General features: G+C 46.8%; 1 protein-coding gene across 2 annotated transcripts in view; it reads left to right on the top strand.

Moving 5' to 3' along the window:
* XPO6 (exportin 6) overlaps positions 1–21,641 on the top strand; it is a 137,734-nt gene that overhangs the window by 81,782 nt on the left and 34,311 nt on the right. For both annotated transcript variants that reach the window (XM_029055139.2, XM_029055130.2), the window contains exons 9-10: positions 3,171–3,280; positions 21,257–21,365. In XM_029055139.2, the coding sequence (XP_028910972.1) occupies positions 3,171–3,280; positions 21,257–21,365 (219 nt within the window). The remainder of the gene's footprint in view (positions 1–3,170; positions 3,281–21,256; positions 21,366–21,641) is intronic.

Below are 21,641 nucleotides of genomic sequence, written 5' to 3' on the forward strand. Positions count from 1 at the left end.
CTGACGAGAAGATGGATCGGAAGGGTGAGGCGTGTGTAAACGGAGAGAAGGCTGAAGTTTGAGGCTTGCTTTCTGTTATCATACTCTGTCCCCTCCTTCCCACCTCCCCACCTCAGCCCTGCTTGTTTAGCTCTTAGCTCATTGTGGCAGGGAATAAGAGTGATGGTATTTGTTAAGCGCTTACTTTGTGCCAAGCACTGTTGAATGTGTCTGCTATATTGTTGTTTAATATTTTGTGTGCTTAGTGCAGTCCTCTGCACCCAGCGAGTGCTCAAAAAATACAATGATTGATTCCCTGCCTACAACTTGGCTTTATTTCCATCCCCAGAATTCCCCTATAGACTGAAAGCCCATTGTGGGCAAGGAATGTGTCTACTAACTCTCTTATATAGTCCTCTCCCAAAGGCTTGGAACAGTACTCTGCCCCTAGTAAGCGCTCAATAAATACCATTGGTTGATTTGGATTTTCTTCTAGCTACCCTCGTCTCCCCAGGCCCCTCTGGCATTCTTTTAACTCTCTTCTCTTCCGCTTTCTAAAGCTTTCCTTCCTCCCACCCTAACCCGGCCCTTTGGCCGCCGCTGGATCCCGCTTTCCTGACGACACTGTCACACCTGTTTCCTTATTTCACATGTCCCGACTCCCCCTCTCGTCTTTGCTCCCACCCCGCTCCGAGAAACTACTTCTACCTAAGTGCCCGAGGGAGTTCGTCAGTAGTCGAAGTGAGCAAATCAGTCGTAGCGTTTCTTGAATTGTTGATTTTGGCTACTTGTGCGTTTTAATAGTCTTGCGGTACGCAGTGGCCGTATTGTTTTTGGAGGGAGCCATTTGTCAGTCCCTATCTGAAGTGAATGCCAGTAGCGCAGTGCAGAATGGCATGGTACAATTGATTAAAAAGCCAGGTGAAATGGGTCTTTATCTAGACACTAGCGTTTGTACCCATCGTGGTCTCACTTCAAAGTTAGATAAGTGAGGGTTTAGATGGGTCCGACCGCTAATCGCCTCTTCACCTTTGAGCCACACTGCTGTTTCATTGTTCTGATGAGGTGAAGTATTCTCTGCAAAGTGCTTTGAAGCCCTTGCATACCTATTAGACATTAGAAAATAATATTCTATTTATATATGAGTCCTCTAAAGAGGGATGAATGAACCTTGGTTTAGTTCAGCAGCTCAAATGGCCACTCTCCGTCTGTGTTCCCGAGCTGGGCGCTGCACATTTTAATTGCCACTCGCGGCAGTCTGCAAGCAGAGCGGGAGAGGGTAGCGCGACCGGGTTGAAGGTAGATATACGGGAACGTCCTAGTGTTAGAAATTCTCCTGGCCTGCCAATGGCCCCTCTGAACCGTGCAGATAATGATGTTGGTATTTGTTAAGCGCTTACTATGTGCAGAGCACTGTTCTAACCACCGGGGTAGACACAAGGGAATCAGGTTGTACCACGTGGGGCTCACAGTCTTCATCCCCATTTTACAGATGAGGTAACTGAGGCACAGAGAAGTTAAGTGACTTGCCCAGAGTCACACAGCTGACAAGTGGCAGAGCTAGGATATCAAACATCAAGGGTACTTATTGAGTGCTTTCTGGGTGCAGAGCCACTTTACTAAGCTTTTGGAAGAGTACAGTTCAACAGAGATGGTAGCCACGATCTTAGAGTCTAGAAGGGGGAGGCGGACATTAATATAAATAAATAAATTACGGATATGTTAATAAGTGCTGGGAGACTGAGAGTGCGGCGAGTATCAGATTCTCAAAGGTCACAGATCCAAGTGCTGGTCCTCTCCCAAGTGCCCAGTACAGTGCTCTGCAAACAGTAAGTGCTTAATAAATGCAATTGATTGATAGTCAACGCGGAAGGGAGAGGGGATCGGGAAATAGAAGGCTTAATCGGGGAAGGCTTCTTGGAGGAGATGTGACCTTAATAAGGCTAAATTATATTCATATCCCTCTGTTGCCGTTATTTAAAGGAAAAGATTGCTTTTGACGTGGCAGGTACACTTATTTATTCAGAGTATTTGCCCACCTATAGGACTTGCTTAATAATAATAATAATAATAATAATAATGGTATTTGTTAAGTGCTTTCTGTGTGCCAAGCACTGTTCTAAGTGCCCGTGTAGGAATAAGGTAATCAGGTTGTCCCATGTGGGGCTCACAGTCTTAATCCCCATTTTACAGATGAGGTAACTGAGGCACAGAGAAGTTAGGGAGATTAGAACCCACGTCCTGTGACTCTCTAGCCTTTGCTCAGTTTAATGGGATGTTGTTGCCAGGATCAATACAATATGCGGATGCAGTAGTTTCTTCACTCTCCACCGTGCTTCTGCCAATTACCAGAACTGACTGCCGCTCATCATCTGAGAAGTCTCGATAGATTTTTTTTTCTCCACTTAGCAGATTCACAATTGCAGTTATTTACATAAGATTTAATGCTAGAGTTTTTCCCAACTGATGAGAAATTTCACTTAGGATCAATCAACCGGTCAAAACTAGAATGCTTCTAACTAGGTAGAATAGGATGGAACCAAAAACCTCAGAGGGTCGGATAAGGAATGGATGAAATCCCTCGGTTCCATTTTCTGAAGAAATAATTAATATGGGTTACTCTTCTAACAGTATATAGTACATAGTTCTAATGATTTCCATAGAAAACTCTAAGCAGCGTGGCTCAGTGGAAAGAGCACGGGCTTGGGGGTCAGAGGTCGTGGGTTCGCATCCCAGCTCTACCACTTGTCAGCTGTGTGACTTTGGGCAAGTCACTTAACTTCTCTGTGCCTCAGTTATCTCATCTGTAGAATGGGGACTAAGACCGTGAGCCCCACCTGGGACAACCTGATCACCTTGTGTCTGCCCCAGCGCTTAGAACAGTGCTTGGAACATAGTGAGCACTTTACAAATACCATCATCATCATCATTATTATTATTACCAGAACAATTGCAGATGGCGAGAGCGGGATGTTCTGGGAGAGTTGTGTCCGTTCTGTTGCTATGGGTCGGAAACGACTCGACGGCATAAGAACGGACTTCTAATAGTAAAGTAAATCGGTTGCCCCTGGGTTTTACCCTTTGGGTGGAAATGAAAGGATCGTGGCGGTGGTGAGTGGGATGGTTTTTCTTTCCTAAACAAGATTGTTGCCGTAAGTAACACCGTGTATCTGGGTTGCCTTTGCATTCAGCCTACCCATGAAGGTTACTTCTCCTGCTTGGATATCTGGACCCTCTTCTTGGACTACCTGACTAGTAAAATCAAGAGTCGCCTGGCGGACAGAGAAGCAGTACTCAATAGGTAAGCGACACCGGAAGCGATATCAGCTGAAAACAGCGTGGATGTAAATCAGTCTTCCCTTTGATTCGGCTATGAGAAGTAGCGTGGCCGGACGTCCGCTAAGGAACTGACTGATGCTTCTTTGTGCTGTAGAAATTCCGCACAACACTCTCTTCCGGACAACCCGATGACCTTGTATGTACTCCGACACTTAGAACAGTGCTTGGCACATAGTAAGCGCTTCATAAGTACCACCATCCTTATTATTACGCGTCATCGGTGCCCCGTCTATTTAGTTGAGCTTATTAAATAGTCCTGACTGATGTCCCACAGGGGTTACCGTGGGTTCATAATACTTTTATTGGTTATTGGTAAAGAGAAAATGGTCTATAAATTTAACAGTGCACTAAGTCAATAAAAGCAATAATAATAATTGTGGTGTAGGGTCAGCACTTCATGTCTGCCGAGGACTGTACTGTGCACGAGGGAGGGTCCGAACGCACCAATCCGTTCCGATACCTTTCCCACATGGGGCTTTGGTTGCCGAGACCTCAGAATAATAATAATAATTATGGCATTTGTTAAGCACTTACTATGTGCAAAGCACTGTTCTAAGCGCTGGGGGAGATATGGGGTCATCAGGTGAGGCTCACAGTTAATCCCCATTTGACAGATGGGGTAACTGAGGCCCAGAGAAGTGAAGCGACTTGCCACAGTCACACGGCTGACAAGGGGCAGAGCCGGGATTCGAACCCACGACCTCTGACTCCCTAGCCTGGGCTCTTTCCACCGAGCCACATGGCTTCTCATCCTAGTTTTCACTAGTAAAAACTAGATGCCCCTAATTGTCATCAACAACACTGATATTCTCTAGGAATAACTAGAAGTCAGCGTGGCTCAGTGGAAAGAGCCCGGGCTTGGGAGTCAGAGGTCATGGGTTCTAATCCCGACTCTGCCACTTCTCAGCTGTGTGACTTTGAGCAAGTCACTTCACTTCTCTTTGCCTCAGTTCCTTCATCTGGAAAATGGGGATGTAGACTGTGGGCCCTGTGTGGGACAAACTGATTATCTTGTACCTCCCCAGTGCTTAGAACAATGCTTGGCACATAGTAAGCGCTTAACAAATGCCATCATTATTATTAGAAGTCTTGGCAGTGTCTGATATAAGCCCAAATCCATGATCTGAAACGTAGTTGCTGCTTTTTAAAATAGTTGCTAGGTCTTGTCGCTTCTACCTCAGTAAAAACTAATAAAATAGAACATAGAAAAATCAAATGAACTAGAAGAAAAAGATTTCAAAATGAAACAACAAGCTTGTGACTTTTACTTACTAATATTTTTAATGTTGAATATTTTCATGAATTATTTTAAAATATTACTGAAATGAGAATACGTACCAGTACAAAATACTTGCTATATTTACCATTGTAAAACTGAACACTTTCGTAAATAATTTTTTTAAGAAATTATTGAAATGAATAAGAATAGGTACCCATATAAAACGTATGTTCCTTTTTAACTTGCTTTGCATAAAATGCTACCGTTAGACTTTGCAAAAGCTTTTCTGCCCTACAAAATACAGTGTACGCATATTACAACGAATTGATTGATTGTAAGGAGGTTCTAAATTACCTGCTCACCAGACTGGGTAAAGTCGGTAGAACTGGATAAAAACATTTTATATCATTAGAATTGGCAGAAACCAGTTCTCACTTCAGTCGGTCGTCTCTGTGGAGCGCTTACTGTGTGCAGAGTCCTGGCCTGAGCAACGTTAATGAAATAAATTATGGTTTTATATTTAAGTGTCGTGGGTCTGAGGGTGGAGTGAATAAAGGATGCACATCCTCTGCGTTGCCCTTGCACTTAGGAGTGGAAGAAGAGGAAATGAGGGCGTAGTTGGGGAAGGTCTCTTAGAGGTCATGTGTTTTCAGTAAGGCTTTGAAGGTGGGGAGAGTGATCGTCCGTCGGATATAATAATAATAATAATAATAATGTTGGTATTTGTTAAGCGCTTACTATGTGCCGAGCACTGTTCTAAGCGCTGGGATAGACATAGGGGAATCAGGTTGTCCCACGTGGGGCTCACAGTCTTAATCCCCATTTTACAGATGAGGGAACTGAGGCACCGAGAAGTTAAGTGACTTGCCCACAGTCACACAGCCGACAAGTGGCAGAGCTGGGATTCGAACTCATGAGCCCTGACTCCAAAGCCCGTGCTCTTTCCACTGAGCCACGCTGCTTCTCTGAAGGAGGGGGGCGTTCCAGACCAGAGGCAGGACGTGGGCGAGAGGTTGGTGGCGAGATAGGTGAGATTGAGGTGTGGTGAGTGGGTTGGCATTAGGGAAGCAAAGCGTGCGAGGTGGATTATAGTAAGAGATCAGAAGGATAAGGTAGAAAGGGGCCGGCTGATTGTTTCAAAGCCTACTGTAAGTGGATGGGCGACTACTGGAGGTTCTTGAGGAGTGGGGGGACAAACGGACTAAATGTTCTTGAAGAAAAAGGACCTGGGCATCAGAGTGAAGTGCAGGCGGGGAGGTCAGCGAGGAGGCCGATGCGGTGACCGAGACGGGATGGGCTAAGTGCTTGGATCAACATTGAGGAAAGAGTGGATTTTAACAATATTGTAAAGTTCTTCGAACTGACGGGATTGGGTGAAATATTGAGTTGGTTGACTGAGAGAGGTGAATCTAGGATAATGCCAAGGTAGTGGGCTTGGGAGACAGGATGGTGGTGCTGGCCACGGTGATGGGAAAGTCAGGGAGGGCAGGGTTTGGGGGGGAAGATGAGCTTTGTTTTGGACGTACGTAGCTAAAAGGTAGGTAGTAGTAACTAGTTTTGACTAAGATATGTATGGTTAGCTCTATTATTCCTAACAAAAAGGCAGTGAATCCTGCACGTCGCATCCTCAGATGCACGATTTTACGAAAATCTGCCATGACGGGTAGTCCGTCCTGGAGAATATCGGCCTCGTTGATCACCGTTTTACGAGGAAGCTGGGATTTGGAGCTTTTACCGTACATAGCTATCAGAAAGATACCATCCAGTAAGTAGATCGTAACTCCCGAGGAAATCTTCACCCAACACAGCAGCACTCTGCCGGGAAGCAACCGATACGGCTGGCGGGCGGTAGCCCTCTGAGAGCTCAGTGCCACGAGTGGTAGATATTTAAGAGAGCTTAGAACTGCCAGTCGTGTTCGACGGGCTGAAGCGTATGGACTCAGGAGAACCTCAAGTCAACAGAGGCAAAGCTGTGGTGAAGCCTATTTTTTTTGATGCACACCGAAGTTTACATTTAATTGTTTGCATTCGTAATTGCTGGTACATATTTACCTTGCTATTTGAATTAAGAGTTACGTCACGCGGGGGAATAAATGTAAGGAATAATCGCAAGCGAGTGGGTAAGTCAATACTGGCTAAGTGCAGAACAATTTACCGTCTAGCTTTTATTTTTATGATTTTCATGCAACAACATCTGCGTGGAAAGTATTTCATTGGTAATATCGGGGGTGAAAGTCAAACCGGAAAGGCCCAAATGTTTGGATGAAAGCCAGCTTTGTAGAGGAGCGGAGGGGAGGCGGCTGACGGGTGGTGAGGCAAGGCATTTCGAACTGCAGTGACCGTCGGAATCTGGGAAGCAGCGTGGCTTAATGGAAAGAGCCCGAGCTTGGGAGTCAGAGGTCGTGAGTTCTAATCCCGCCTCCACCACTTGTCTTCTGTGTGACCTTGGGCAAGTCACTTCATTTCTCTGGGCCTCAGTTACCTCATCTGTTAAAATGGGGATTAAAAAAAAATGTGAGCTTCACGTGGGACAATCTGATTACCCTATATCTACCCTGGCGCTTAGAACAGTGCTCTGCACAAAGTAAGCGCTTAATAAATACCATAATTATTATTAAGTCACTTCACTTCTGTGCCTCAGTTACCTCCTTTGTAAAATGGGGATTGAGACTGTGAGCCCCGCATGGGACAAGGGACTATGTCCAACCCAATTTGCCTGTATCCACCCTGGCGCTTAGAACAGTGCCCGGCACATAGTGAGCGCTTAACAAATACCATCATAACGATGAGTTCGCAGGTTGGGTCAGAGGTCACGGCCACCAGCTGAAATAATAGAAATAGTAGTTGTGGCATTTGGTAAGTACTTATTCTGTGGCAATCACTGGGGTGGATCCAGACTAATTAGATTGGAATAAGCAGATAGGAATCATCCCCTTTCCCCCGCCCCCCACCAAAAAATAACCCCCCCCCCCCAAAACCAAGAAATGAAAAAAGCTCTGCTTTGAAGCAGGTCAGGTTGGACCGGGTGGTACTAATTATTTACCTGATGCTCCACACTGCACTGTTCCTCCTCACTCTCCCTTACCCCCAGCCCCGGGGTAATATTGTTCCTTTCAGATGTTTGCAGTTGATTTATTTATTGATGAAATAAATCCTCTACCTTCCAGCTCCTATTTAAGCCTATATAGCAATGTTAAGCCAGCCATGCTTATTGCAGAGCATTTAAGTTCCATCGTCGATCAAAACGTAACAGTAACCGAATCCCGGTTTTAGGAGAAGGGCTGCCTATGGCAGCGAGAAGCATATTGATACTCACCCAAGCAATAAGCCAGAATTGAGCATGGGCTGTCATTGAAGAAGAAGAAAATGAGCAGCAAAAGGAAATATCTGACACATGCCTAAGTGACCAGTCCTCCTCGTTCTCACATTGTGCAGATAAGTTGGTTTTGTTGGTAACAGTGGAGGGGCTGACAGTTCGTCACACAGACTGATGAATTATTGAGTGCTCGCTGTGCACAGAGCACTGTACTAAGCGTTTGGGAGAGTACGGTATAACCATATAAGAGATACACCCCCTACCCATAAGGAGCTTCCTTTAAATCGGCCGTGGGCCGGAGCCAAATGAGGGTGGAGTCATAAATTAGCCTATATCTACCTGAGGCAGTGAAAATGGAAGGAAAACTGGAAGATTTCAGAATTTTTTTCCTCTCCTGGTTTCAGCCAACAGAAAAAGATTAGTATTCTGTGGTTAAAAGTTGGGCCAGACTGGGAAAACTGGAGGTCCTACCCTGCACACACACTGTCAGCGCTTAGAGTTACAAACCGCCCTCCTCTTTACGTGGATGAGTGGGCAAGTTGCTAGGCCCTGAGGTATTTCCAGCACTCCGGATATTCAGACAGAGGAATATCGAACGCTGCGTAAGTCTCTGAGTCGATGCCAAGTGTATATCAGGTCTGTGGGGGTTATTTTTAGAAAATGAGAAAGTTTGGTTGCTACTCACCAGGGTTCAAGAGGGCACCCATGCCTACGGTTTCCCCATGCTTGGCATAACCCGTTAGCTGGCACCCGGCTCCTGGCAGCATCCGCGACAACCCCTTTCATTCAGAGCAAGGAATGAGCTGGCAACAGAGATGGGAGCATGCCAGCCGTAATCCGTAATGCCGTAATCTCTCTGTCTCTCTTGATCCCGTCGGCCGAGGGGGAAGGTCACCGTTGTGCTTGGTGTGGTGTGGCGGGGGAGCGTGGGGTGACAGTGGTGTTGTGTCTGTGTCTCCTTCTTCCCCTTTCATTCATTGTCGTATTTATTGAGCACTTACTGTGTGCAGGGCACCGTACTAAGCGTTTGGAAAGTACAGTTCAGCAACAAATAATAATGCCGGTATTGGTCAAGCGTTTACTATGTGCCGAGCACTGTTCTAAGCCCTGGGGTACACGCAAGGGAATCAGGTTGTCCCACTTGGGGCTCACAGTCTTAATCCCCATTTTTCAGACGAGGGAACTGAGGCCCAGTGAAGTGACTTGCCCAAAGTCACAGGGCTGACAAGTAAAGCAGTGTGGCTCAGTGGAAATAAAAAACCCAGGCTTGGGAGTCAGAGGTCATGGGTTCAAATCCCAGCTCTGCCACTTGCCAGCTGGGTGACTGTGGGCAAGTCACTTCACTGCTCTGTGCCTCAGTTACCTCATCTGTAAAATGGGAATTAAGACTGAGAGCCCCACGTGGGACAACCTAATTACCCTGTAACTCCCCCAGGGCTTAGAAAAGTGCTCTGCACATAGTAAGCGCTTAACAAATACCAACATTATTATTATTCTTCTTCTTAAGTGGCGGAGCCAGGATTAGAACCCGCGACCTCTGACTCCCAAGCCCGGGCTCTTTCCACTAAGCCACGCTGCTTCTCTAACAAATAGAGACAGTCCCTGCCCATACCGGGCTCACAGTCTAGAAGGGGGAAGACAGACATCAAAACAAGTAAACAGGCATCAATATAAATAAGTAGAATTCTAGATATATACACATCATTAATATAAATAATTAGAATTATAAATATGTACATACATACACAAGTGCTCCGGGGCAGGGAGTGGGGTAGAGCAAAAGGAGCCAGTCGGGGTGATGGGGAGTGGAGGGGAAGTAGAGGAAAAGGGGGGCTTTTTCTGGGATCACCACTCCCACACTCATGGGAACTTCACCTACTGACCATTCGTTCATTCAGTAGTATTTATTGAGCGCTTACTATGTGCAGAGCAGCGTACTAAGCGCTTGGGATGGACAATTCGGCAACAGATAGAGACCATCCCGGCCCAGTGACGGGCTCACCGTCTAATCGGGGGAGACAGATGGCAGAGCGAAACAGAACGAAACAAAAACAAGACAACCTCTCCCACGCTCTTGGAAGCTTCGCCTACGGACATTGTACCCTCAAGAAACGATGAGGGTTATCGTGACCAAAATTCGTTTCCTTCTGTTGAATGTATTCAACTGCAGGCGGTCTTCAAGTAACTCGTTTTTGACTCGCAACTTTCTAAAGCCCAGCCCGCACGCGACCGCCGTGCAATTCTCTAACGGCGCCCTGGGTCCGAGGGAGCTGTAAAGCAAGAGGAAGACGCTAAAATCTAATGGGAGAGACGGGATCAACACGAATACACCAGCAGTCAATTAGACCAGAAGTGCAAGTTCCGGGGCGTAAAACTTCAAAGTACTATTGAAAATCTACACGTGTTTTACATAGACACCGCTGGGAGGAATGGATGGAGGAGTGGGGTTGTCAGCCTAGAAGAGTCTCCTTGTTGGAAGTAAGTTTGTCGAGGGCACGGAGCGCGTCTACTGACCGTTTTGTACTCTCCGAAGAGCTCCGATCAATGTTCTGCGCAAAGTGAGCACTCGGTGAATAGCATTGATGGGAGAGTCGTGGGGATATGAAGTAAAGCTTGGAAGGAGGAGAGGGATGTAATTCAGTGAAGAAGAGGGAAAGGCATTGGCTGTAAGCTCCTCGTGAGCAGGGAACATTGGGTTGAACTCCACTGCACTCTCCCAAGTACTTAGTTTAGTGCTCTGCACAGAGTAAGTGCTCAGTAAATACCACTGATGGATGATGACTTGGAAAGGGATGGTGAGCGTGTTTGCAGGGGTGGAACTGAGAGCACAGGTTGGCTGGTGAGAGATGGCAGGTACGTAAAGGGAAGCCAGGACGTTTAGGTCTTCGAAGCCCACGGTCTCAGAGTTTTAATCTGACGCTGGAGGACGGTGGTCCCTACTGCTCTATGTAGGATTAATTGGAATAGGGGAAGGGCTGGAGACGGAGTCGATCGGGGAGGCTGTTGCAGTCATCTGGGTCTATGGCAGGTAGGTCTTGAATTAGGGATTCGGGGAAACACCGTGGCCTAGTGGATAGAGCGCAGGCTTGGGAATCAGAAGGACCTGGGTTCTAATCCCGCCTCTGGCGCTTGTCTGCTGGGTGACCTCTCCCTTCCCCCCGGCGTGTGTGTGTGTGTGTATATGTAATTTTTACCTGTTCATGTTACTGACTCTCTCCCCCTCTAGACTGTGAGCTCGTTGTGGACAGGGAATGTGTGATATAATATTGTACTCTCCCAAGGGCTTAGTACAGTGTTTTGCACACAATAAGCATTCACTAAGTTCGATTATCAATAATAATGTCACTGACCTTCTCGGTCCTTAAGTTACCGCATCTGTAAAATGGGGATTAAGACTGGGCGCCCCACGTGGGACATGGACTGCGTCCAACCTGATGAGCTTGTATCTGCCCCAGTGCTTAGTACGGTGCCTGGCACACAGGAAATGCTTAACGTGTACATCGAGAGAAAACGAAACAAAAACAAGGGGAGTGGCTGTGCGAATGGGGAAGGGGTCAATATCATGGGATATGTCACTCGGTGAGAATTGCCTGGACTCGGGTGATGCACAAGAGCAGTGAATTGGAGGGAATTGTTTGATTCCAAAGCCCAAGCGTGGGGCTCAGAGAGGGTGGAGAATGATCAGAAAATAGAAGAGGAGGAGAGCATTGTCTTTAGAGGGGTGCAGAGCGAGTACTACCCCAGGTTCTAGTTAAGGGGCGATCATCTTGAGGACCACTCCGGTTGAACACCTTAAAATGATCTTTGGTAGCGGTAGCTCTGTGTGCCAAGTGACCATTTGCAAAATCCTGCTGCAATTTGAGACTCGAGGTGGCAGATTGAAAATATGACAGAAGCGGACTGCCATCCCCAAATACCCACCAGTCCAGCCGGAGCCGGCCCAAGCCCTCTCCTCCGGTGATAATTGTTATTGTAATAGTCACCGATGACTAGCTTCGACCGTTGATTATCCGGTCGTCATAAGTGCTTTTCACTTTGGATGACATGATTTTATTGACGTACGATCCTTTTCCTAATTTTTTTGTAACAATGGAGAGCCGCTGTGGATTTAAGCATGGATGCGAAGTTTTATTGGGCTCAAAGGGCAGCCACATATCGACGAAATGCCCTCCCTCGGGTAGTCATTCGGACACCGTATCTTGGATGGGAGAGGACATCCTGTTTTTACAACTTCCCTCACTGTCAGCACCGCCTTGTGCTAACTCGGAAGGGGCTACGGTCGATTGGTCTGTGGTCCGTCGGCAGCAAAGGGTGCGGAAGAATGCCAGGAACCGTCAGCGTTCACCAGTCAGTCATTCGGTCGTATTTCCTGAGCGCTTACTGTGTACAGAGCACTGTCCTAAGCGCTTGGAAAGTACAATTTGGCAATAAAGACACTCCCTGCAGACCTTCCGACACCCCACGTGACTCCGTGGCAGTGTTCGGGAGAGGGTATTTCCCCAAGTTGGAAGGTCTTCCCGTTCCGATATCCAGCAGCGTCTGCCAGGGGGCAGTTGCGGGAACGCTCATTAAATTGATCCGTGTTCCTTTCAACATCCGAGAACATTCTGATGGCTTTTCCACCCTGCCTGAATGAGAACAGTGAGATGGAGGCCGACGCCCCGCCCTCGGTGTCTGAAAATATATTCGAGGCTGCCGAGAGTCTTTGTAGCGACTGATCCCTGCAGGAAGTACTCAAGAGTCGAAGGCGAGGATGTTTTCATCTCTGAATTTGAAAACGTAGGTGTGGTTACACCACAGAGGCTCGTTGGCTTCCTGTCTCTCAACCTGTGACTTCAGGTTTTGCATCACCCCCGACAGACCAGTGCAGTCACAGACCTAAAAAGTTAGAACTTTGCTGCAGGCCATAGTGTCACTCAGAAGGAAGCTTAGAGCTGGGAGCAGGCGTTCAATTCCCTGGAAGGGCCTTAGCTCAGAGTGAATTCGAGCTGATCATCTGCGCGATAAAAGCGATTACGTGACGTGGTCCGGCGCGTACTGACGTGAAGGTAGCTGGCCGAGGAGTGAAGTGGAGGTATCGACTGACGGCGCCTTGGTTGGTTGGCGCCACGAGAAGCAGCGTGGCTCAGTGGAAAGAGCACGGGCTTTGGAGTCAGGGCTCATGAGTTCGAATCCCAGCTCTGCCACTTGTCAGCTGGGTGACTGTGGGCAAGTCACTTAACTTCTCTGGGCCTCAGTTCCCTCATCTGTAAAATGGGGATTAAGACTGTGAGCCCCAGGTGGGATTCCCCTGTGTCTACCCCAGCGCTTAGAACAGTGCTCTGCACATAGTAAGCGCTTAACAAATACCAACGTTATTATTATTATTATTAATTGTCTCTGCTGTTTATTGGTGTGGTGTTTTATGATCCTTTTTTTTTTTTTAACCAGGTAGAGACTGGGCCGTCTGGGAAATGTTTGTTTTTAAAGAAGATTAGGAAATAGCTCCAGCTCCTGAGCAACTTGAGGCTCTTGTGTCACATCCTGTGAATCCCCTTTGTCACTTGAACATTGGCCAATGCCGGTTCTTTACGAGCATGGGGAGGGCACTTCCTTAATTATGTCCTCTGGTTAACCCGTTGCCGACCGTGGGAATATTCCATTCCCCCCGTTTTGGGGGTGCGTTATTGTGCTTGCCAAAGAGCAAGGGTGATGGAGATGTAAGCTTCTTGTCAGGGATGGCGACGTTTTCGAAGAAATCATTTAAAATGATTACTTCAGGGCCTAGTAGGAATTTCTCTAATTCCTTAAATGTAACTTATTACTGTGACTTCTCTAGGAGCCGTAATTGAACTACGTCTGATTGCCGTTGTAAGAGCAGACTGCGGTGGGCTTTTTTGTTTTATTGTTGGATTAATTTGCTGACCGCACTGTTCTTTTTAATCTTTCGATCACTCTTGAATTTTGCCACTTTATTTTTCCTGTTCCCTCCCCCCCGCCCCGAGTAACGAGCGCAAGATCTTCTAGTGATCAAAATGTCTTCCTCTGGTGGTTAGAGTGTGCTGTGGTTAGAGTCACCGCTTTACTTGGAGCAGAAGTAAAAAGGCCTGGAACAACAAATTTAGAAAGTGTGATTCTCACTTGAAAACAAAACAAGACTAACACATACTTCCTCCCAATTTATTGCGCCTCGCAATCAGCCACGCCCTCCGGGGATTTAGACCCGAGCACCATGCGATTATCGCTCCAAGCCCCGAATGCCCAGAATTCCTACAGAATTCCTTCACCCATCGTTGTCCCGATTGGCCCTTTTATTGCTGCCGCTGCGGTTCCTGGCACATGAGAACTTTGGGACTCCCTTCCCGGGAGCATCAGTAATAATAATAATAATGTTGGTATTTGTTAAGCGCTTACTGTGTGCAGAGCACTGATCTAAGCACTGGGGTAGATACAGGGTCATCAGGTTATCCCACGTGAGGCTCACAGTTAATCCCCATTTTACAGATGAGGCACAGAGAAGTTGCCCACAGTCACACAGCTGACAAGTGGCAAAGCTGGGATTCGAACCCATGACCTCTGACTCCCAAGCCCAGGCTCTTTCCACTGAGCCACACTGCTTCTCTCAGTAGAGGAATGAGAGGGAGCAGAGTCGGTGCTTGCAGATAATTTTCACACACCTTAGACTCGCTTGTTTTTATGAGCTACTTAGTTCTCATTTATTGGAGTGCTGTTTGAATATAATAATCATGGTGGTATTTGTTAAGCGCTTACTATGTGCAAAGCACTGTTCTAAGCACTGGTGGGATACAAGGTGATCAGGTTGTCCCACGTGGGGCTCACAGTTTTAATCCCCATTTTACGGATGAGGTAACTGAGGCACCGAGAAGCGAAGTGACTTGCCCAAAGTCACACGGCTGGCGAGCGGCGCATCCGGGATTAGAACCCATGACCTCTGACTCCCCAGCCCGGGCTCTTTCCACTGAGCCACGCTGAATATGAAAAACGAAGTCGAAGTTACTCTAAGCGTTTTTCAGTTAAACCTATCTTAGAGTTTAATTATCCCCCGCTATTTTTGACTGTAAAATTCAGCAGTTCCGAAGAGGGAGGGTATCCAATTTTAAAGAATGATCGGCTCTCCAATCTGTTGTTTCACAGGTACCGTGTAAGAGAGGAAGTGTTATTGTCTTTTTTCTTTTTTATGGTATATGTTAAAGCGCTTCTGTGTGCCAGGCACTGTACTAAGCATTGGTTTTGGACATAGTCCCTGTCCCACATGGGGCTCGCAGTCTAAAATCCCCATTTTACAGATGAGGTAACTGAAGCACAGAGAAGTGAAGTGACTTGCCCAAGGTCACACAGCAGACAGAGTTGAGATTCGAACCTATGTCCTTCTGACTCCCAGGCCCGTTGTCTCTCCGCTCGGCCACACTGATCGACTCCTACTTTTTTGTCCCGTTCCGTAGCTTACTGGACTATTTTGACTCTCCTTCTTTAACTTTTTGCTGGACTCATTCTGTTTTTCTTAGTGGGTAGACTAGATTTCTTTGAAAATGAATTGACAAAATGAAACCCAAAGCTGCTTATCATGAGCCTGGGCTTGGGAGTCAGAGGTCATGGATTCTAATCCCACCTCTGCCACTTGTCAGCTGTGTGACCACGGGCAAGTCACTTCACTTCTCTGTGCCTTAGTTCCCTCATCTGTAAAAATGTGGATGAAGACTGTGAGCCCCACGTGGGACAACCTGATCACCTTGTATCCCCTCCCCCCCACAGCGCTTAGAACAGTGCTGTCCACATAGTAAGTGCTTAACAAATGCCATCATTATTATTATTATTCCCCCGATTAGACTGTGAGCCCGTCATTGGGTAGGGATGGTCTCTATCTGTTGCCGAATTGGACATTCCAAGCGCTTAGTCCATTGCTCGGCACATAGTAAGCACTCAATAAATACGAATGAATGAATGAATGAATGTAGCCTCCATTTAAGAATCCATCCCAAAAGATGATTTTGGGCAGTTAAGTGTGCGATTATTTTCTTTCCACAAAAGAGAATGTTCCCTCACCTTTCTCTGCAGTGAGAGAATTGATGTCAAAAGAGGAGCTAATTTGGGGGATATATAGAAACAAACTAAAAACAATGTACTTGAACAATTGGCTTCAAACTCATAATCTCCCACAACCTTTGTATTGAGAAGTTGACCGATGTTGAGTTTCCCCATTCCGTTATCCCTCTCTTTCCCACCTTTAGTTTCGTTCATTTATTCAGGTGTATTTATTGAGCACTCACTGTGTGCAGAGCACTGTACTAACCCCTTGGGAGAGTACAGGACAACAGACAGACACAATCCCTGCCCATAATGAGCTCACAGTCTAGAGGGGAAGACGGACATTAATATACATTAATAAATAAATTACAGATGTGCTCAGGGGATGGGAGGGAGGATGAATGAAGGGAGCAAGTCAGGGTGATGCAGAAGGGAGTGGGAGAAGAAGAGAAGAGGGCTTAATCCGGGAAAACCTCTTGGAAGAGATGTGCCTTCAGTAAAACTTTGAAGTGGGGTCTGTCTGATATGAAGAGGGAGGGTGATCCAGTCCAGAGGTCGGATGTGGTCGGATTCAATAAATACTATTGAATGCAATGAATGAATGTGGGCAAGAAGTTGGCGGCGAGATAGACGAGATGGAGGTGCAGTGAGAAGGTTGGCATTAGAGGAACGAAGTGTGCGGGCTGGGTTGGTAGTAGGAGAGGAGCGAGGTGAGGTAGGAGGGGGCGAGGAGATCGAGGGCTTTAAAACCAATGACGTTGAAGAATAAAGAATCAGAAATAGCAGGAGGCCGAAGGGAGATGGAGAAATTGATAGTGTGGATAATGTGCGAGGTGGCCAATTTAACTCTAGATAATCCTTCCTGTCAGGTTTTGGTGCCTAGGCCTTTAATCAAAACGTCCCCTTTCCCCATTTATCTCTGTCGTCATCGTCACAGTTCTTTATTAAGTGCACGGTCCCATACTAGGTACTAAAGGAAATTCGGTGAATACGAAATGAGCCACAGCCATACTTTAAGGGGGCTCCCGATCTAAAATGGGGTGGGGAAAGCACATGTAGGAAGAGGTCTTTGCTCGCAAAACTGACAAAGTCCATAAACACAGTTGAAAAGCAGAGCCTCATAAACACAGCTCAAATATTAAAACTTCTTTGGAGTTGCTTCTTTGCCCGAGACCTCAAAAGTTGTCCTGGTTATGCTCTCCTTGGCTATAGGGGTTGCATTTCACCCCCTGCCCCCCATGATTAGTGGGGAGCCGTGGCTCAAAGCCTTGTCCCTCACTGGACAAGGAAATCATTCAGTAGTATTTATTGAGCGCTTACTATGGGCAGAGCACTGTACTAAGCGCTTGGAATGGACAATCCAGCAGCAGGCAGAGGCAATCCCTCCCTAATGACGGGCTCACAAATCCTGTTCCTTGTTGCTCTTCCCACATAGCTTCTCTTCTGAGGGCTGGGAGAGGGTGGAGGTAGGTTTGGGTCTCACCTCTCCTCTACTGAAATGGCCTCCCACTTATCCTTTAAGCGTCCGCTTTCTTTTTTTTTTTTTTTGTCCTTTCCCTAACTTCTGTTTTGAGAGGGAAGCTTCAGGTGAAGGAGTTTCCTAACTCGGACTTCAAAGCAGAGCCTAAAATGTAGTTATCTGGTAGCTGTCACAGAGTTTCCTCTGAGATTAGAGGCCAACTATCAGCAGTAAGAATGCGCGATATCAGTCAATCAGCGGGATACTCGTTGAGCACCTACTCTGTGCAGAACAGTATATTAATACTAATGTTGGTATTTGTTAAGCGCTTACTATGTGCAGAGCACTCTTCTAAGCGCTGGGGTAGACACAAGGGAATCAGGTTGTCCCACGCGGGGCTCCCGGTCTTCATCCCCATTTTCCAGATGAGGTAACTGAGGCACAGAGAAGTGAAGTGACTTGCCCACAGTCACACAGCTGACAAGTGGCAGAGCTGGGATTCGAACCCGTGACCTCTGACTCCAAAGCCCGTGCTCTTTCCACTGAGCCACGCTGCTGCTTGAGGGAGCGTACTCGGCACGTTCCACCGTTTGTTGACGTTGTCTGAGATTTGGGAGGGAGACGCGCTCGTGCTTGAGCTTCTGGAAGCTCTTTGAAGCCTGTGGCGAATCTTAGTACTGTGGGTAGAGATCGGAGCTACCAACTCTGTTGTATTGTAGAGAAGCAGCGTGGCTCAGTGGAAAGAACCCGGACCTGGGAGTCAGAGGTCACGGGTTCGAATCCTGGCTCTGCTACTTGTCAGCTGTGTGACTGTGAGCAAGTCACTTAACCTCTCTGGGCCTCAGTTCCCTCATCTGTAAAATGGCGATTAACTGTGAGCCTCACGTGGGACTACCTGATGACCCTCTATCTATCCCAGCGCTTAGAACAGTGCTCTGCACATAGTAAGCGCTTAACAACTACCAACATTATTATTATTATTACTCTCCCAAACGCTTAGTACAGTGTGCTGCACATAGTAAACACTCAGTAAATACCATTGATGGATTGATAGTCCTGTCCCTCCAGACCTTCTTCCTGCCCCTTGCGGTTTAAATCTTATGGTCATTCTGGGTGAGGTGGACAGGGAATGTGACTCTTATATTGTTATTTGTTCTCTCCCAAGTGCTTCGCACAGAGTCCTCAGCAAAGTAAGTGCTCAATAAATACGATCGATTGATTATTACATTTATTCTGTTTGGTTTTTCTGAGGCGGGTCCCTATCTCTTAGCCCAGCGTGAAGCAGCATGGCTCAGTGGAAAGAGTCCGGGCTTGGGAGTCAGAGATCATGGGTTCGAATCCCGGCTCTGCCGCTTGTCAGCTGGGTGACTGTGGGCGAGTCACTTCACTTCTCTATGCCTCAGTTACCTCATCTGGAAAATGGGGATGAAGACCGTGAGCTTCACGAGGGACAACCTGATGATTCTGTAGCTCCCCCAGTGCTTAGAACAGTGCTCTGCACATAGTAAGCGCTTAAAATACCGACATTATTATCTCTTCCAGAATTCTTTATTTCTTGCCTTAGAGGGAGACTAAGGGAAGAAAGGTACCAGTTATTCAGTGTGTCTCTAGTTGGGTTTTTTTTTGTTGTTGGAAATGAGATAAAAGAAACACTTTTCTGGGAAATCTTGCTGAGAGCCAGTTTCTACATAAGATATGTAATAAACCCCTCTTAAGCTACATCAGGAATCCATCTTCATCACAAGTGGTCTCTGAAAGACGCAGAGAAGAAACCTAAGCCGAACACATCCACTTTTCCGTTCAAAGCCCGAGAAACACCGTGGCCTAGTGGAAGGAGCACGGATGTGGGTTCTAATACCGACCCTGCCGGTTGCTTGCTGTGTGACGGTGGGCAAGTCGCTTGACTTCTCTGTGCCTGTTTCCTCGACTCTAAAATGGGGATTAAATACCTGTTCTCCTTCCTACTTAGACAGTGAGCCCCGTGTGGGTCAGGGACTGTCTCCCACCTAATTAACTCACACTTACTCCCAGGATTTAGAATAGTGTTCAACACATAGTAAGCACTTAACCAATATAAAAAAGAAAATGGTGTCGGATTGTTCTCTGGAGGAGAAGTCCTTGCTCACAGTCTAGCTCCCAGTGGGGTAAAATTTTCACTCCTTTTTCACTAGGTGATCAAATCCTGTCAGGCAGCCAAGAACGACCGCAGCAGATGTCCAGCTTTGAGGGAAAGGATTGTAGTCTGGTGAGGGGATGCCCTGACCCTGCCCTGCACATTTTTCCCCGCTAGACTTTTCAGAAGTTCTCCATCAAGATCGTTAGCTATTTTGGCTTGCACTCAGGCTGCCAAATAGCCAAGTCACAGTTGACCTTTCCGATACAACTTGCGAAAGCTACCCACATTCTATCCGGGAACTGCAGTTTCTAATCCGGAAGACGCCAGATTCTGTTGACGGTGGCTTCAGCTCATGGAGCGAGAGGTGGTCTTCGAGATTCTTCTCACTTTCACCCGATGGCCCAAGGGATACTTCGCGCGAATGGCAGATTTCTTTCAAATTGGCATTGGCAGAATTCCATCCTAATCAGTTGATCATCAGGCGTATATTTCTACCTGAGGTCTCTCTTCACACATGTTGCCGAAAGACTGCCAAGCTACTGTTTGGAGTTTAGCCAACTTTCGTAGTCCTCTGATATCGGTGCCTTTAGAAAAGGACGCGACCAAGAGGACCTAGTTGCCAGAAGGACCCATTGTAACCGGCAGTCGAGTCTCATTTTAATGGCTATCACTCCACTCCTTCTCCTCCTCATCTCCCCAAAGTTAGCATTGGTTAGTTAGTCTCGCTCTCTGTCGATTTGGCGTTTGCACCTAGGCCACGTGGTGCACAAAACTTTTTATTCCATTTAATTCCATTCTTTGGACGGCTATATTCTGGTGAATTGAATATAATACTGAAGACTTGTCGTGAAATGCTTAAAATATAACCCTTAGAATTCTGTTGTTTTTGGTTTCTCCCAAGCGCTTAGTACTGGGCTCTGCAAACAGTACCACTCAATCAATTCCATGGATTGATTAGGAGATGAACATGGATGTTCCCTAGTCTGCGAAATGTCCCACGTTCAGGGGACTGTCACTGTCTAAAGCGTGCATTTTTATAGAACGTTCTAGCGTGGACTACAAATCTCTTAAGGAATTCGTTTAGAGCTAGTAACAATCCATGGTTTTAATAATTTTTTATGGTATTTAAGTGCTTACTATGTGCCGGGACACTCTACAAAGCACTGGTGTAGATTCAAGATAATCGGGTTGGATGCATTCCCTGCCCCACGTGGGGCTCACAGTCTAAGTGGGAGGGAGAACAGATATTGAGTCCTCACGTTACAGATGAGGAAACTGAGGCACAGAGAAGTTATGAGGAGCAGTGTGGCTCAGTGGAAAGAGCCCGGGCTTGGGAGTCAGAGGTCGTGGGTTCGAATCCCAGCTCTGCCACTTGTCAGCTGTGTGACTTTGGGCAAGTCACTTAACTTCTCCGTGCCTCAGTTACCTCATCTGGAAAATGGGGATTAAGACTGTGAGTCTGATGTGGGACAATCTGATTACCCTGTATCTACCCCGACGCTTAAAACAGTGCTCTGCACATAGTAAGCACTTAACAAATACCAACATTATTGTTATTATTAAGTGACTTGCCTAAGGTCACCCAGCAGGTAAGTGGCAGAGTCAAGATTAGAACCCAGGTCCTCTGCCTCCCAAGCCCGTGCTCTTTCCACTAGTCTGTGTCGAGATGCGTGGTAAACCAAGATTGAGATTAATATTATGATCGGTTAGCATTTACTGCTCATTTTGCTCATGGCTTCATGCACCTCCAGAGAACCAGAACCGCAAGGGATAACTCCCTCTTTTATCTCCCTGACCCTGCAGGTACGAAGATGCCCTGGTCCTGCTGCTGACCGAAGTGTTGAATCGGATACAGTTCAGGTACAACCAGGCACAGTTGGAGGAGCTGGACGATGAGACCCTAGATGACGATGTAAGAAATATCCCTCGCTAGGCTTATATTAATCATTGAGGATCGATAAAGCATGCCACGGTATGAAACTGTCAATAGAAATGAGGGGGACGGTTCTGCCGGCGACGGTTTGCTCCTATTGAGTCAGTTTTTATATATTCGTTTTTGAAATGTTGGTCTAGTCAAGCATCTTTCCAGGTTAGTGCAGGGGTGGCAATTCGTTTGCATTACCAGCTATGTATAAAGTAGCGTCATAATAATAGTAATCATAATGTTGGTATTTGTTAAGCGCTTACT

This window comes from Ornithorhynchus anatinus, chromosome 2 (assembly GCF_004115215.2).
Source record: "Ornithorhynchus anatinus isolate Pmale09 chromosome 2, mOrnAna1.pri.v4, whole genome shotgun sequence".
Classification (NCBI taxonomy): domain Eukaryota; kingdom Metazoa; phylum Chordata; class Mammalia; order Monotremata; family Ornithorhynchidae; genus Ornithorhynchus; species Ornithorhynchus anatinus.